This window comes from Amphibalanus amphitrite, unplaced genomic scaffold (assembly GCF_019059575.1).
Source record: "Amphibalanus amphitrite isolate SeventyFive unplaced genomic scaffold, NRLGWU_Aamphi_draft 000098F_arrow, whole genome shotgun sequence".
Lineage (NCBI taxonomy): Eukaryota > Metazoa > Arthropoda > Thecostraca > Balanomorpha > Balanidae > Amphibalanus > Amphibalanus amphitrite.
In genome coordinates, this window is record NW_024881593.1 from 362,282 (window position 1) to 378,671 (window position 16,390).

At 53.7% G+C, this 16,390-nt stretch overlaps 1 protein-coding gene and 1 long non-coding RNA gene across 3 annotated transcripts in view; one reads left to right on the forward strand and one right to left on the reverse strand.

Annotated features, from left to right (window-relative positions):
* LOC122380449 overlaps positions 1-4,861 on the reverse strand; it is a 42,725-nt gene extending 37,864 nt beyond the window's left edge. The window contains exons 1-2 of the long non-coding RNA XR_006256334.1: positions 4,695-4,861; positions 3,822-4,084 (exon numbers count right to left, since the gene is read on the reverse strand). This is a non-coding gene — a long non-coding RNA (uncharacterized LOC122380449). The remainder of the gene's footprint in view (positions 1-3,821; positions 4,085-4,694) is intronic.
* On the forward strand, positions 1,388-16,365 carry LOC122380443 (exportin-5-like). 2 transcript variants are annotated; one of them, XM_043363601.1, is made up of 12 exons: positions 1,388-1,664; positions 3,842-4,114; positions 9,776-9,997; positions 10,143-10,418; positions 10,787-12,559; positions 13,195-13,383; positions 13,620-13,858; positions 14,194-14,301; positions 14,722-14,854; positions 15,186-15,314; positions 15,631-15,773; positions 16,119-16,365. In XM_043363601.1, the coding sequence occupies exons 2-11, from the start codon at positions 3,842-3,844 to the stop codon at positions 15,766-15,768; spliced, it is 3,480 nt and encodes a 1,159-aa protein (XP_043219536.1). In that variant the 5' UTR covers positions 1,388-1,664; the 3' UTR covers positions 15,769-15,773; positions 16,119-16,365. The 2 variants fall into 2 exon arrangements, with proteins under 2 accessions (XP_043219536.1, XP_043219535.1); XM_043363600.1 differs by having other exon boundaries at positions 15,631-16,365.
* The last annotated feature ends 25 nt before the right edge of the window (positions 16,366-16,390 follow it).

Genomic DNA, 16,390 nt, shown 5'->3' on the forward strand with positions numbered 1-16,390 from the left:
TGTCAGCTCACATTGTCCGCGCGTTTCCAGTCTTTTTGTGATTGTCGACGTCCAAACATGTGAAATGATGTTCGTCCCATGCATCACGGTGGGTGTGAAGGTCACCTGAAGGTCAGGCCAGGTCATTGACCTTTGATAACATCGGTTTACTTTTTCGAGTTTTACATGTTTCTAGGGTAGTTTTTCGGGCTGATTTCGAATTTAGCATCCATTTGAACGTTTACGAAGTAGTTTTAGTGCCTTCGTAACATGCTACGACGCCGTCATGAGTGGTAGTTGACACGTACTATGAATAGCCGGTAGGACGCCTAATGGTTGACCTGACCTGACCTGACCCGATCTGGCCTAAATGCACGACGAAATCATCTATGATCAAAACTAGCATCAGATATTCTGATCAGCACCCCGAAAAACCCGATAACAGCTTCACTTTACGCAGTTCTAGCAGGTCGGGATTTTCCCGACTTTTGAAATATTGACCCGACTTGGAAGGTCAACCAATGACCTAAGACCTTAAAATTGGGTATCATCGGCTTCCTCTCGTCACGGGCAGCACCCTCCTTTTTTCCGCGAAGCTCTAGCTCGATCAGGCCGGGCCGAACGGCAGGGGGGTCCGACCGACCCCCCCCCCCCTCCCCCTGCACATTAGAAGCTGGAAAACGCCGCACACATGCGAGGGTTAATATTGTCAATATTGACTACCGCAAAAAAGCGGCCAACTTAGCCATTTTCGAAGATATCGGGCTAAAAGTTTTGACAGTGGGTCATCGGTTCGGCCTATGTGTTCAATCACATGCTCCATTTCCTTTTTTTTCTTCAGCACACATGCAAGTTTTGTAGATCATCACAGTAGCAAATGCTTCGAAAGATGGATAGTAGGCAACATATCCCGAATTTGCCGTGCTGCATGGGAAGTGTGTTGATGAGAAAAGGCCAAAGGGGTTTTTGGTTCAGATTATTGTGGGTGCAGAATACATTGTCTGCACCCGCTGGAGAAATATTATGGGTGCAGCTGCACCCTTGCACCCATGGTTCCTACGCTTATGGTTGATAACCTTATTTCTTTCTATTATTTCATGATCAGAATGGGCTCGGCTCACACGCCCGCAGTGTTGTACGTGGACAAACTACAAAGCAAATGCTTCTCTTTTTCCTTATCGAATCTATATCGCACAATTTTTTACACTTGCAATTAGGTTTTAAGTAAGTAGGTGATATGGCCATAAAACATGAAATGTACTAAGGATAAAACAGCGCTACTTATATTGGATCCCCACATCAATGATTTACTAGCGGAGAGTGCTTGAGTAAAAGCAAGTGGAAACGGCGCAGCTGCGACGAAACATTTCGTAAATTTGGCGACTGCGGCGACTATAAACACACATTTCAATTTCGGGCGTCGTTCATGTGGTTAGATAGGTTATTTCGGGTTTCCTCCGGGCATTGGATTATTCAAAGGTCCTCATTATTTTTTTCTAGATCGAGACACAAATCTGCATTACAAAAAGGTGGCGGTTGCGCCTGAATTTTTCAGCGGCTTATGCTTAGCTCATCCTCTGTCAGTTGTCACCTTTTCTGTTGTCAGTTTGATTTTCGCAAAAGCCCCGCATTCAACATCAACCAGTTCAACTTCAAATTGTGTTACAGTCGTTTCAGTTTCAAAGGTATGTGCGATTTTACAACGTCAATATTTGATTTGCTTTTTTGAATTGTACTACTGGTAAAGGGAACTGCCTCGAAACCCACGATATAGGTAGTTAACTTAAGGTATCGGTAAAGCTGGTGTCACTGTCGCTTCTAACCGGTAAATGTATAGATGAAGTTAGAGTACAAAACATAATCTAACCTGACCTAACCTTACAGCTAACCTACAACCTACCAACCTACACACCTAAAACCTACCAACCTACAAACCTACAGGCTACAACCCAACCTACCTACCTAGCTACCTACAACGGTGACGCCAGCTTTACGGATACCAACTTAGAGACAGTGTTACTATATTCTAAACCAAGTTTGAGGTTTGGTCAAAGGTGGGTATTAGTTGCCATAGGCTTTCTCAGTATGTGGTGGAATCTGAAAACAGGGCGCCAGAGGGCATTCTTAGTCACACAATTTTTGGGATATTATCCCCCTTTTGATGCATTTAACATGCTAATTGAATTGTCATGTTATTATCTCAAGTGAACTTCAAGATCCATGATCAAATTGCCCCAGGCGCCCTGCTTCAGATTCCACCCAATAAGTCACTCTTGTTGGGTTTTGTTGTACAGCTAATAGCAGACTTGTCCTGTGCAATGTTTTCAGTTTTCTTCCCATGCTTGGAAATGAACAAAGTTGTGTCCATTTCAATTCTAGTCTTCAAATGCTGCATGAGAGGCAAATCAAAATGCCCCAAATGTTTCAGATAATTTACCAGTGACCATTCTCATGCTCTTCCACATACATGCTGTTTGTTGCCTGGTTACATCTGGTCATACACAATTTGGAATGGATCTCAATTTGAAGTGGAGTTAGTGGCAGGTGGAGAATGGTAGTATTGGCCTATTGGTGGGGGGGGGGGCCTTAAAGTTTTCAAAGATTTTGTACTTTTGCATGTTTTGCTCACTGCTGATTGTTGAGCATCTGGAATTAGATTTTAACCATACAAAGTTGTTTTGCTTAGTTTTTTATTTATGTTAGAGAAAAGCAGCCATTTTTCATGCTTCAGAAGCTGCAGAATCCCCCACAGCAAACAGCTCTCCCTGGATCTGATAAGTTTAGTGTGGTTATTTTGTTTGCTTTTCTTCCTAGAACAAATGGGGGTTGGATGATAAGGATCAGATCACAAGCCGCTTAGCAGGAACTTTTCTTAAAATATTTGCCTGCCAATTCTGATGACTGGCCATCTTGTTTTAAGATATTAGACCACCTTTGACCTTGATCAGATTCTTATATTTGTTTTTTTTTAACCTATGTTAGATATCAGTTATATGTTTTCAACAGAAGTAAAGCTACTATTTTTTAATTTCTACTATTCCTTCTACTTGCATTTGGTTGGCCAGCCAGATTGATCTCACTTTAAAAGGACTTGTGTCAGTGTAGCAGCATCATGCACGATCCTGCTCTATTGCCAATGTCCTTTGGGGGAGGGGGCTGTATCAAGTGCCTCCAGAAACCTCCAGAAGCTCCAGAAAGCTCTAGAATTCTCCAGAGAGCGAGAGGTCCACATTTCTCCGGAGGCACTGGTCCATAATTATGGCGCACATATGACAATTATGAATGTAAACAAAGGGCTTTTGACTGTTAATTTTACAACTTAAATGTAAAGCAAATTACATTTTCATAATTCATAATTTCATATATCTTTCTTACTAAAATTAAAGACAAATTTGGTTTTTAAGAGTGAACCATCATCATCCTTTTAGTATTCATGACACCAATCTCCAGAAATCTCCAGATTGCATTCTAGCACCTCTCGTAAAACTTCTGGTAAAGCCTCCAGTCAATATTTTCTTCTGGAGGCGCTGGAACAGGCCATTGTAAAATGTTTGTCAAGTGCCAACTGTGGAACTCTGAGCTGCATAAGAAATTGATTGTGATCAAGGAGGCAACAATTTGTGCCACAGTTCATATTTGTCATGTATATGTCACAGCAGATTTTGTAGGTTGTAGGTAAGGTCTGGTCAACTTTGATTGTTTTGTTCTATATTGATATCAATATTTACTTTGAAAAGACATATGCGACGCATCGTGAGATGCGGACCATGTGGCATATATGATACACACCCGTGATCAAACACATGTCTTTTATACAGAGCCTCCTAGTCCTCCACACTCACCATTGGTTCTCCGATTGCAGATGAATTTCATGCCGGAGGTGGAGGCGATGTCTGCGGAGGCCGCCGCCGCCGTGGAGGCGCTCATGTCGCCGACACTGCCACCTGGCGAGCGACAGCGCACCTACGAGTTGTGCGAACGCCTGAAAGAGTCGCCGATGGCGCTGCAGTGCGGGGTCTATCTGTCTGCCAGTCACCGGCCGAATATGGTCCGATACCTCGGGCTGCAGATCATCGAGAACACCATCAAGTTCCGCTGGAATGACCTATCAGTGGAAGAGAAGGTGTTCGTGAAGGTATGAACTTTGTTCTTATGGATGACCCTGAGCGAATACCGAGATTTTCGAATCTCGGTGAATACCGAGATTTCCGAATCTCGGTATATGATATACCAAGATTCCGAGTTGCTCGATTTTTTTTTGACAGATTTTGGCTTAATACTTCTGATTATTATTTTTTTTTTTTTTTGTTGGGTTAGGCCCTTTCGGTCCAATGAGACCATTTCAGAGCCGGGAGGATGATAGGATATAGGGGGAGACATTGGTCTGGGCAGGCACCCTAGTGAGTCGCCGGGGCTGAGCCCGTCCAGAGGACAGGCCACCCAGCCCCAAGGCACTCACTGCACCCGGCTACGGGGTGCGCTCCCTCGGGAGCAGCGGTGCCGCTCAAAGGGAGCAGCCCGCATGAGATAAAGTTGCCTGTCCAGCCCGGAGGGGGGTTGCGGCGTGGAGGAGAAGGATTTCAGTATCCTGAGGATAGAAGCACGGAACGGTTTCTGATTATAACATCGAAGCAGGATGATAAGGAGCGGACAGTATCCCTCACGCTTTACTTACGCCATACCGTTTTCCACAGACGACCACGCCCTGCCCTGACCTGTTTAGTTATCGGTCGTTATCTCGGAACGGGGAAGATAAGGCTAGAAACAGATATTATATATTATCGCGACATATCAAGCAGAGACAAAACATACCGAATGAGAACGCTACGTTAGGTTATCGGTTAAAGCTCAAGTTAAAGTTGACCGAGCCGCTCGAATGTATCTTTAGCTTTTTTCTTCTAGAATTTATCACAGCGCGTGATGGAGTTTCTCGCGGCTTATTTAAGCCGCCTCTTCGGGTGCACTATATAACACCTCCCCTCAAGTTGAGCGGTCTCGGCGGTAGGTACGCCTCCTCGGGTCGACCTGTAGCCGTTCTGGAGGCCTCATAGTACGGTTGCTCCGCCGCGGGGGCGCAGGCAGGCGTACGGACGCTTCATCTGCGAACCTTACGCGCGGTCCGTGCGCCACATTAGGGCTATCGTCCACCACCCCCGGTCCCTCCGGTCGCTGAACCGGGGCGTGGGGATGATGCAGCCTCAGGAACCTGCGGTTTCTCCACATGATCCGACCACTTGGCAGTTTAACCAGGTAGTCCCTCCGGCGACCGACGGCGACGACAATACCGGTTCGGGTCCAGAGGCACGAAATGGGGTCTTGTACGTCCACATAGTTTCCTGTCTTCAACGCGCCCAACGACCCTGCAGACGCGTCGTACCTCTCTCGGGTCGCCGACCTTAGTTCTTGCGCCTTTTCATCGCACTCAGCTGCTGATTTCTGCCACTCTGGGGCGAAGGCACGATAGTGTGCCGGAACTGCGGATCTGAGGGGGTGACCAAACAGGACCTGAGCAGGTGAGCGCCCGTCTGCCCTTGGCGTATTGCGCAGTTCTAGTAGTCCTTTGGCGAACTCATCCGAGTCCGTGTTCCCGTTCTGAGTGGTCTTGAGAATGAGTCTCTTTGCCGACTTAACCGCTGCTTCGGCGTGCCCGTTGGACTGTGGATAGTACGGCGTCGACATCCGGTGATCGATCTGCCATCTCTTCATGAAGTCTCTGGTGATCTTTGCACTGAACTGGGGCCCCCCATCCGTGCGTAACACGTTCGGCACTCCAGTCGAAGCGAATATCTTACGAAGCGTCGTCACTAGATCACGGGCTGTGGCGTCACGTGAGAACGTAGCGATGACCGGCCAGCCGGACAGGCGGTCGACATACACCAAGAATGGCTTGCCAGCCGCGGTGAAGAAGTCAGCTGATACGCTCTCGAACACGCGTTTTGGTGCCGGGTCATCCATTAGAGGTTCTTTCCTCTGGCTGGGGAGATTCTCGCGGCATGGACGGCATGTTCTCACGGTGTTCTCGATGTCATTGTTCAGACCAGGCCAGAAGACTGACTGGCGACCGCGCCGTTTTGTCTTGTCGATGCCTTGATGGCTGGCATGTAGCTCTGCCAGGACGTCTCGACGCAGTGAAGCAGGGATGACCAGCCTCGCGCCCATGAGCAGTACATCTCCGTCTACAGATAGCTGATCACGGTAGGGCCAGTACGGACGGAGCCCAGTCGGTAGGTCCGCCTTCTCGGAGGGAAATCCCTCTTCTACTGCCGCCCGCAGGCTGACATATTCATCATCCAAACTCCCTGCATCTCTGATTCTTGTCAACATCAGATCTGGTGACCTCTCTTGCGACCGCGTCGGACCGTGCTCGTCAGTGACGTGCGCTGCCGCGCCGACGACGACGGCTCTGACGTAGCTGTTGAGGTCCTTTTCTGCCTCCGCATCGTCTGTAGACGGCTCGTCGACTGGAGCACGAGACAGTGCGTCCGGTACGCAGTGTTTGCTACCACTCCTCCACGAGGCAGTGAAGCTGTAGGCCATCAGCGCGTGCCTGAGGCGCTGGAGCCTCGGGTTTTCGATGTCCGCCAGCAGCTTGTTGTTCAGGATTGGGATCAGTGGGCGATGATCCAGCACGGCTTCGAATGTGAGGCCAGCCAGATACGTTCTGCACTTACGCACGCTCCACACGAGCGCCAGCATCTCAAGCTCGATGACGCTGTAACGGCTCTCTGTGTCCGTCAGAAATCTTGACCCGCACTGCACGAGCCGCCACCGATCTCCGTGTTTCTGCATCAGCGCGAATCCCAGTCCATGCAGGCGGGATGCGTCGGTCTGAAGTACAGTGGGGAGTGCCGGATCGAAGAACGCGAGTATCGGCGGTGACGTCAGCGCCTTTTTGACGTCATTGAACGCGTTCTGGTGCACTTCAGTCCAGGTCCAGACGTTACTCGGCTTTAGGAGGTCGCGCAGTGGTGCAGCTGCCCTCGCGATGTCAGCCGAGAATTCACCCAGTTGATTTACCAGCCCGAGGAAGCTTCTCAAGTCTGTGAGTGTGGCTGGAGCGGGGAACTCAGCTATCGCTCGTATTTTCCTTTCGTCGGGTTTGAACCCGTGCTCTCCGACGGTGTAGCCGCAGTATTCGATCTCTGCTTGGGCGAACGCCATCTTATCAACGTTCAGCGTGATTCCGTGCTCCTCGCATCTCCTGAGCACGTCTTGAACTTGCTTCAGATGACTGTTGTAGTCCTCTGAGTAGTTGAGAATATCGTCCACGATCTTGCAGGTATTTTGCAGCCCTGCTAGTGCTTGATCGCCTCGCTGGTTGTATTCATCGCCCGAAGACGACAGACCCATGACTGCGCGCGTGAACATGTACCGGCCCCACGGTGTAATGAAGCACGTCAGGTGCTGATCGTCTTCATGGAGCGGAATCTGGAAATATCCACTTTTTGCGTCCAGCTTCGTGAAGTACTTGGCCCCTGTTCCGATGGCTGACACCACATCGTGAGGCGTCTTCATAGGGTAAGCCGGACGGCGGACGTGCTCATTGAGTCGTGTCAGGTCGACGCACAGTCTCACTTTTTGCGTTCCGTCGGATATAGTTTTGACTACAGGCGTCATGGGGTGGCACCACTCGGTGGGCTCGCTGACCGGCACGATGATGCCCTGACGTGCGAGAGCATCCAGCTGATTCTTGATGTCGTCGCGCCAGGCGTACGGTATGGCTCTAGCCGCAGTTGTCGCGACCGGCTTCACGTCCTCTTTCAACTGGATTCGCATTGGTGGTCCGGCCATCTTTCGCAAAGTTCCGTCTTCGAACACGCTACTGAATGCTTCTTTTAGACTTTCCGCGTGACTGTTGCGCTCATGTTCCGTAGGCGCGCGCTCTAGAACCCAGGTAGGGAGTGTATTTCCTCCGCCCGACCGGGTCAGCACCGTAGGCACCGCAGTTTCATCTTTCTGATCGGAAGTTAGCGAGCGTGAGCGCCGCCGGCTGGTGTCACGGCGGGCTCCGCGGGCTGACTGTGTCTGTCCACTTGCCGCGTACTCAGTTGACTTGATCTGGCGTGGGAAGTCCGGGGGAAGTATCCCCAGTCCGATGCATTCAGTCCACGAAAGCAGTGCTCCATCGAATCTGTTTAAGACCACGACTTCAGTAGTGACTTGCCTATCTCCGAGATGCAGCTCACATGAGAACGTTCCAGCTGAATCTAGCTGTCCTCCTCCAGCCGCATATAGTTTTTCGTTCAGCGGTGTTAGGCGAGTTACATCCACACCGATGCTCTTGGCTTCTCGCTCGCCGATGACGCTGACTTCAGCGCCAGTGTCCGGAGTCCATAGGAGAGTGCCGCCCCCGTCGGCGACTTTCACGCCGACAGTAATCTGCGGTGTTTTCAGCAGCGCCGCCGGGCTGCGTGTCACGTCAGCTATGGTAACGTGCTGCACGTTACGCTTCTGAGACTCCGATTCTGGTTTGCGACTGAGAGAACGTCTGCGAGTACGGCCGTCTGACTGCGTCTTTACCGTTTCTCCACTGCGCGACGCTCTACGACACACAGCGGTGTAATGCCCCACTCGCTCACAATTTTCGCACTTGGCTTTTCGTGCAGGGCACTTGGATAGGCTCTCATGCCAAGATCCGCCACAATAGCTACAGGCTCTGACAGACTCTTTGCTCTTGTGATAATTGTTAGCTTGTCTGACGGTCTGGATTTCTGTGCGGTGAGACATGAGAGCTTGGGAATCATGCGCAGCATTCTCTCGGGCGCGACAGATGTCCAAAGTCTTCTGCAGGCTCAAATCTTTCTCGCTCAGAAGGAGGCGAATTGTTTCCTCGTCTCCCAGCCCTGTTAGGATTCGATCGCGGAACCTGTCTTCCGTGCAACTGTCGCAAAAGTCGCAGAACTGAGCAATCTCCTTCAGAGACATGAAGAAATCGTCGAATCGCTCACCTGGCTCCTGTCGACGCAGATAGAAATCCCGGCGATCTAGGATGACGTTTCTCTGACGCCGAAGATGAGCCTCCATTTCGCTGATGAGCTTCGAGATTGTGTCACCTTCTCCGGTTCCCGTGGCTGTGCCGTTATTTAGGCCGAACTTTACTATTCTGAGCCAATCGTCGTCTAGTAAAGTGTAGAACACTGCTTTTTGCTCTTCGTAAGGCAGTTTTTCTATGCCAGTGAGCTTAGCATATCCTTCATATTTTTCTTTCCATGTTGCGAAGTCTCGAAGGTTAGCTGTACCGCAGAGTCTAGGGACGGGTATGGTGCCTGGAGCTACGCTGTATTTTCGGCCATCTGTGTTGGCCGGTCTCGTTCGAGTCGTCTCCGATGTATCACCGTTTGTTGCTTGAGCTGTGTCGCTGCTGGTGCGAGCGTCTTTTTCTAGAAGCTGGGCTATCATAGCAGCGAGTCTCTCTTCTCTCTGCTGTGCGGCAGCTGCTTGCTGTTGCAGAAGTTCTGCCATCTTTGAAGCAATATCTTCCTGTCCCGATCCTGCCGGCTGCGCCATGTTTAGTTATCGGTCGTTATCTCGGAACGGGGAAGATAAGGCTAGAAACAGATATTATATATTATCGCGACATATCAAGCAGAGACAAAACATACCGAATGAGAACGCTACGTTAGGTTATCGGTTAAAGCTCAAGTTAAAGTTGACCGAGCCGCTCGAATGTATCTTTAGCTTTTTTCTTCTAGAATTTATCACAGCGCGTGATGGAGTTTCTCGCGGCTTATTTAAGCCGCCTCTTCGGGTGCACTATATAACATGACCTCTCACCCCGCCTGTCCCTGCGCGCCAGGACGCCTGTCTGGACCTGATGTCCTCGGTGGAGCCGTCAGCGCCGGCCCACCTGCGGGACGCGCTCTGCCGACCTCTGGTCGAGATGGTGAAGCGCGAGTGGCCGCAGCAGTACGCCGAGTTTGTGCCCGACATGGGCCGTCTGGCGGCGCGCGGCGCCCTGCACACCGAACTGGTGCTGCGCGTGTTCCTCCGACTGGCCGAGGACGTGGCCACGTTTCAGGTAAGGCTGGGGTGCGAGATATCTGGTGGTACGACGATCTGGTGGTCTGACTTGGAGGTTTGGTCTGTCTGCGTTGTTTCTGTCTGTCCGCTCTTCTCATGTGTTTTTGATCGGACCAGCGACCATCCACTACTGTGCCTTGCAGACTCTGGAGGTGCCCAGCCGGCGGCGGGACATCTACCGCGGCCTGGTCGGCAGCATGGACGACGTCTTCTCCCTCCTGATGGGCACCCTGACCACGTGTGTGTCGGCGCCGGACGGTCAGGACACCGCCCTGGCCGAGATGTGCCTCAACACGCTGGCGTGCTACCTGGAGTGGGCGGCCGTACAGCACGTGATGGGTGACGCGCTGCTGCTGCTGCTGCTGCGGCTGGTGACCCGGCCCGGCCTTCAGCAGCTGGCCGCCGAGTGTCTGGTGGTGGTGAGTCGAGGGGAGACTGGAGGGGAACGGGGCAGAGAGGAGAAGCCAGGGATGTCGAGGGATTCTTGCCATGAAATGGTGGGGTGCTGGTATGTTGTGGATAGTAAGAATAACTTACGGCTTTTCTGCAGTAGCATGTGCATTATATATGTGATAGCATAGTTGGCAGGCAGAAATTCGAACAGCTTCGCCACCCTCACGTCGTTCTTTACTTGCCGCTCTTTGCTCGTCTTCTCTCCTCGCGGTAACGTCTGGCGCCTCCCCCGCGTCTGTTCAGCCGCCCCTCTCCACTGTAATGCTCGTCTCCCACTGTGCAGCATTTCAGCCGCCCCTGCTCCTCGTTAACCCCCCTTCCTCCTCTTCTGCAGCTGTTCAGCCGCCACGGGCGTGCCGAGGACCGGGAGCCACTGCTGGTGGTGTTTCGCTCCGAGCCCGTCTGCCTGCTGGAGCAGCAGGTGTCCATCTGCTGCGGCCAGCCGCCCTCAGACGCCCTGCTGGCCACCCTGCGGCTGCTGGCGCAGGCGCTGGCCGGCGCCGTCAGCCAGCTCACCTACTGCTGGGGCCGCGCTGAGCTGACCGTCGCCGAGCCGCCCACGCTGGGCCGGTTCCTGCAGGTGCTGCTGACCCTGTGCCGGCTGCTGTGCGGCTCGGTGGGAGACCTGCTGCTGCCCGCCTGGACGGCGCTGCTCCGACACAGTCAGGCGGGACGCTCTGAGACCGTGCTGGCCGTGGCGCCGGCTCTGTTCGCCTGGCTGCAGCGGCGCGCGCGGCGCCCCGCTGACCCGGCCGCCGAGCCGTGGCGCTACTTGGAGGGAGAGGAGGACGCAGACAGAGCGAGACCCGAGGCGATAGAGACGCTGCGCTCGCTGGCAGCCGCTGCGCCCGCCGCCACGTTCGCGCTGCTCTGTGAGAGCGTGTCGCAGCTGGTGTCTGCCCCTCTGCCGTCGGACGCCGGGCCGCCGCGGCTGCCGCCCGGCTCAGACGCTCTCAAAGACTGGAGTACTGCCGTCTACCTGACAGACCACGTGTCGCCGCGCGCCGCCGAGCTGCCGGAGCAGGCTGAGCGCGGCTCGGCGCTGCTCGGTGTCTGCCTGGGCCGCCGCTCCGCCGACCCGCAGGTGCTCTCTCTGCTAGTGTCGCTGGTCTCCTCACTGACGGCGTTCCTGCCGCGCTGCCCGCACCAGACGCCCGCCGTGCTGGAGCGTCTGTTTGAGGCGGTCACCTTCCCGCCCGAGTCAGAGACGGACCGGGCCGGCCGCGATCTGCGCCGCCACGGCTGTAACGCGCTGCTGGCGCTGGCCGTGCGCCAGCCGGCGGCGCTGGCCGCGCACTGGGCGCTGCTGGCCGGCCGCGTGCGCGAGCTGCTGGCCGAGCCCGGCCGGCTGGGTGCGCAGGAGGGCGTCACACTGACTGAGCTGCTGGTGCTGGTGCACGCCCGGATCGGCGACTACCAGCAGCAGAGTGAGCTGATCGGCGCGCTGCTGGAGCCGCACCTGGCTGCCTGGCAGGCGCTGGCCGAGGTGTGCCGGTCACCGGCCGCGCTGATGACTGCTGTGGGGCTGGACGCGCCGCCGCCGCCTCTGCTGAGCTCTGCCGAGACGCCGGCGGACGTGGAGCGCCAGCAGGCGCGCTCTCAGCTGACGTTACTGGTGAACCTACTGAGCAGCGTGCTGCTGCGCTGCCGCGTGCCTGACGACCCGGACCAGCGGCGAGACGGCGGATTCCTTGACCCGGCCACGGGCGCCGTGCGTAACCCGTGCGCGCCGCACATCCTCCCTCGCCTGCCGCTCATCTTCCAGCTGTTGCGCGCGCTGTCGGCTCTCGACTCTCCCGAGCACGTGGCGCGCCTACACCCGGAGCTGCGCGGCGCTCTGCAGCTGTCGGCGCCTGTGAAACTCGCGCTGCTCTCTGCTCAGCCAGAGAAGGCGCCCGGTGACAGCGGCTCTAACGGACAGCGCTCGCCGCTGGAGCGGATCCAGGGATTCATCAGCTACCTGTACGAGACTTGCCACGGCGTGCTGGTGAACGCGGCCAACACGCTGCCGGCGGAGCTGTTTGCCGTGCCTCGGCTGTCCGACTACCTGGCGGGGAGCGTGCTGCACTGCCTGCCGCACCTCTCCGACCATCGGCTGAGGGTGCAGGTCAGTTGAGGAACCGCGAGGAGGGGGCGCTGTTCTAAAGGATTGAGTGGATTAGTGTTAGAAACTTAAGGTAGAGTTTAGTGCTAGAGTTAGGGTACAGAAGAAAGAGCATCAAATACCTTCTGGAGGTTAGAAAAGTTTTGCTCATTTTTGTGGTCTCCTCGCCACCTGCCATTTTCTTTTAATGTATTCACTGTACGATTTTTACTTTGGTTTTATCTATTGGTGTGTATTTTGGTCCCCAGCCCGCTCCGTCTATGCGAGGACATTTGCATTTGGCCATTGAACAGCGACTAGTTGTATGGGTGTGGCCACAAAAAAACACCAGTCATCTTTTCATGTAACGTGCCAAGTTTGTTCCATCTGATGGCCCTCGAACTGTTTTTGTTTGCCTCTCTGTGACACTGATGCCCTTGACCTTCGTGGGCGTACATATGTTTGTTTGCAATCGTCGAACAATGAAGGCATATTCTGTCGAAGTACCCTGAATAGGCACAAAGTCTGGCTCACCGCTATCAATAGCTGTGACTTTCTGTCATCTGTTGTATACCGCCATCTGTAATAGCTGAGCGATGCACGCTCTCAGCACCCCCTGCCATCGTGCCTGACACTGTGTGTGTCTCTATGTCGTTCAGCTGCGCAGCCTGTGGCGCACGCTGCTGCTGCGCTGTCCGGCCGAGCTGCTGGAGCAGCAGCTGCTGCCGCCGTTGGCCGTGCTGCTGGACCACCTGGTGGAGAGGCTGGATACGCGCTGGGCGGCCGTCCAGGCGGCCGCCGCCGCCGCGCCCGCCGCCGGAGAGGAACAGGAGGAGGAAGATACCGAGGTAAATAATACGAAACGCAGGGAGTTGAGACATTGCAAGCCCATAATTCCGAGAAACGTATGGAACACGAGTAGGACATCTTGCGTCCAGTTTTTCAGCAAGACAAAAGTCCTCACAAATTATGTGAACTTCAATATTCATTTCTCATCTAACGCAGAATACCACATAACTCACTTCGCTCAAATACCGTCCTCCTGTTCCGCTTCTGACGCTCCCCTTCCCCTGCCTCACCCCAGGCTGTGATTGCCGAGCTGCTGCTGCGTCAGGTGACCCGCGAGTCGGTCCAGCTAGCCACCTGTCTTCTGACGGCCGCCGGGACCGGCGCCACCACCATCACCTCCGCTGACGATGATACTATGGAAGAGGACGCCCCCTCGGCACCGGCGGCCCCGGGAAAGGCGGCGGTCTCGGCCGCGGGGCTGGCGGCGCTGCGGTGCCCCCAGCTGGCCCGGCCGCTGCTCACACTGGTGTTTAGGTGAGCGGGATGGGATGGCTTCCAGGTATGGTAACCAGGTATGATGGTCACCGTTCGGTTTTATGGCACGTTTATTGATGACATTTCGTTTATGTATTATTGTGGGGACTCGGGGACCTTGGGACTCGATCCCATGATCCCCGAGTTTCTTAGATGTTTGTGACCGTTTTTACCTTTACTGTTTCGCTGTTTTATTTTTACGGTGTATCAGTTGGCTGTGGCAGTGCAGTGTGGTAACTCCGGTCAGTGCTGCCAAATCCTATTTACGGCATTGGTAAGATTGGTATTTGTTGTTTGACCCGCGTTCTCTGACTGTTCGGCGATTGTGTCGGCAGGACGGTGGGCTGGGGCGACTCTGTAGCCGCCCAGAAGGCCTCCGACCTCTCCCTGCTGCTGGTCAAGGCCATGACGGACGCCGAGCTGGTCGATGACGCCGCCGCCAGGTCAGTCAGGGGTCACTGAGTGTGGTGAAGGTCATGGCAAGGGTCGGTCGGGGTCACTGATTTGCGGGTCACCGTTCGGGCTAGTCAGAGCTCACGAATAGGTCATTCGAGGTCAGGAGCATTGCTGGGGTCGGGCGTTGTTACGTCGGATTATTGAACGGGTCAGTTGAGGTCACTGCTGGTCGCTGGGTCATGACGTCAGGGTTAACGAAGGGTCATGACAGGTACGACTGCGTACCTGTCATGATTGTCACTTGGGGTCCCCTCTTCAGCGCTTCTCCCGTCTACTGGTGTTATGTGGGCTGACAATGCCTAATAAACAATAAACAATAAACAATGTGTCTATGCACGCCCTTTTGTGAACTCATCTCTACAGTTTTTATCGTTCATTGACCCCTACCCCGTGTGTCGCCGTTTCAGTCAGGTGCTGTACTGGCTGCTGCACGGTCTGGAGGTGCAGGGTCACCACACGGCCAACTTTACCAGCCTGGTGACGTCCATCACGGCGGCCTACGTGCGGCTGCGGCCCAACCACACCACTGCAGTCGACACGGTCAGTCACTGTGTCCGCACTTCGGCGGTGTGGTGTGGTTAACGACTGTGTGACACAAGTCATAATTAGCTGTAAAGTTGCTATAAAGCGATAAAGTTGGACGACGAATTACTTTACTTACTTAATTACTAGTTTTAAAGAATGTGCAATGTATATGTGCATAGAGGAAGCGGAATGTCGTTGTGCATTAGTGAATGAAAAGTCTTTTTTTAGCTACCGGCGAATGGTGCAATCGGGCGGGAACGCGGCACTCATAACGGTGGATTGTTTACATGATAGATTCAATACATGCCTGCATTCACCACGCTAACGTCTCGTCCTACGTTCCCAGGTGATGAGTCAGATACCGGAGGTGACCCCGGAGATGGTTCGCACGCTCGAGGAGAGGGTGTTCAGAACGCCCAAAATCGCCGCCAGCGACAAACTGAAGAAAGAAGAGGTGAAACGGGTCATCAAACCGGTACGTCAGAGCTTTGACGACCCTGCTCATACGGCAGTAATTACGCCTCAGAGAGTGAGCCTCATGCCAGTATGACCTGTCTTGCCAACCACTCATCTTACAATACATATTCTTAACTTGATACGCTATTTAGCAAGGATATCAGATATCCTAGCTAAATAGCGTAATAGTACAGGTTCTGTACTATTTCTTACGTAATGGTTGCCAAGGAGTTATATTCACCTTGATTTCCCTTGTTGATTCGGTAGGTACCGAATATTGTTACCACTGCGATCAAACACCTCTGACCACCACTCTGCGTTCTGTCTTCCGTCAGCTGGTGAGTCGGAGTCTCAGTCAGCTTTTCCAGAAGAAGGCCTCCATCAGGAATCTCCTGCCCCTGCCGAACAAGACGAGACCGGAGCGGGCCGCCGTCGACATGGTCTCGCTGGCCGATCTATTCGGCGACTCGTGACACGTGTAAGTGACACGTGGCACACGTGTGACACGTGGCAGATGCGCTTACATATCGTGATGGTGTGATAAACGGGAGGGAAGTGCCACGGGTGGTCACAGGAACTCTGAGAGTCAGTGTGGGTGGCTCACAGTCAAGTCGACCAGTCTCCCGGGCCTTTTGAGCGGCGTCAGGCGCAACAGATACAACGAGTAACGCATACTCAGGACAGGACGGGTGCTGCGGGTATCTATCGATCCGGAACAATCATGTGTTTGGTCCAGAACCGTGTAACAGTCGAATCATGATCTGTATTCCTTGCCAGTCCGCTGACGCTCTTCCCTGCCTCCCTCTTCTCTCGAGTGTTTCAGTGGTTCCTATGACGTGCTGAGCGATGAATTGTGTGGTGGGCAGTATGGCTTTCGTCTTCTGATCTCTCGTCCGCTGTGTGACTCTTTACGGCCGGCCGGGCCTGTTGCACACCTACATAAAGGCTGATGTAGCCCAGTGGGACACTCAAGAGCAACAGCTGATATGGCCCCCAGGGCTGCCCAAGTGCCAGCGTTCATCTCTGTAGCGAGCTGTGAAGTGTGGTCCAATACACGTGCTGTCATGAGACGTGAGATGTTTGTGATGTGTTGGA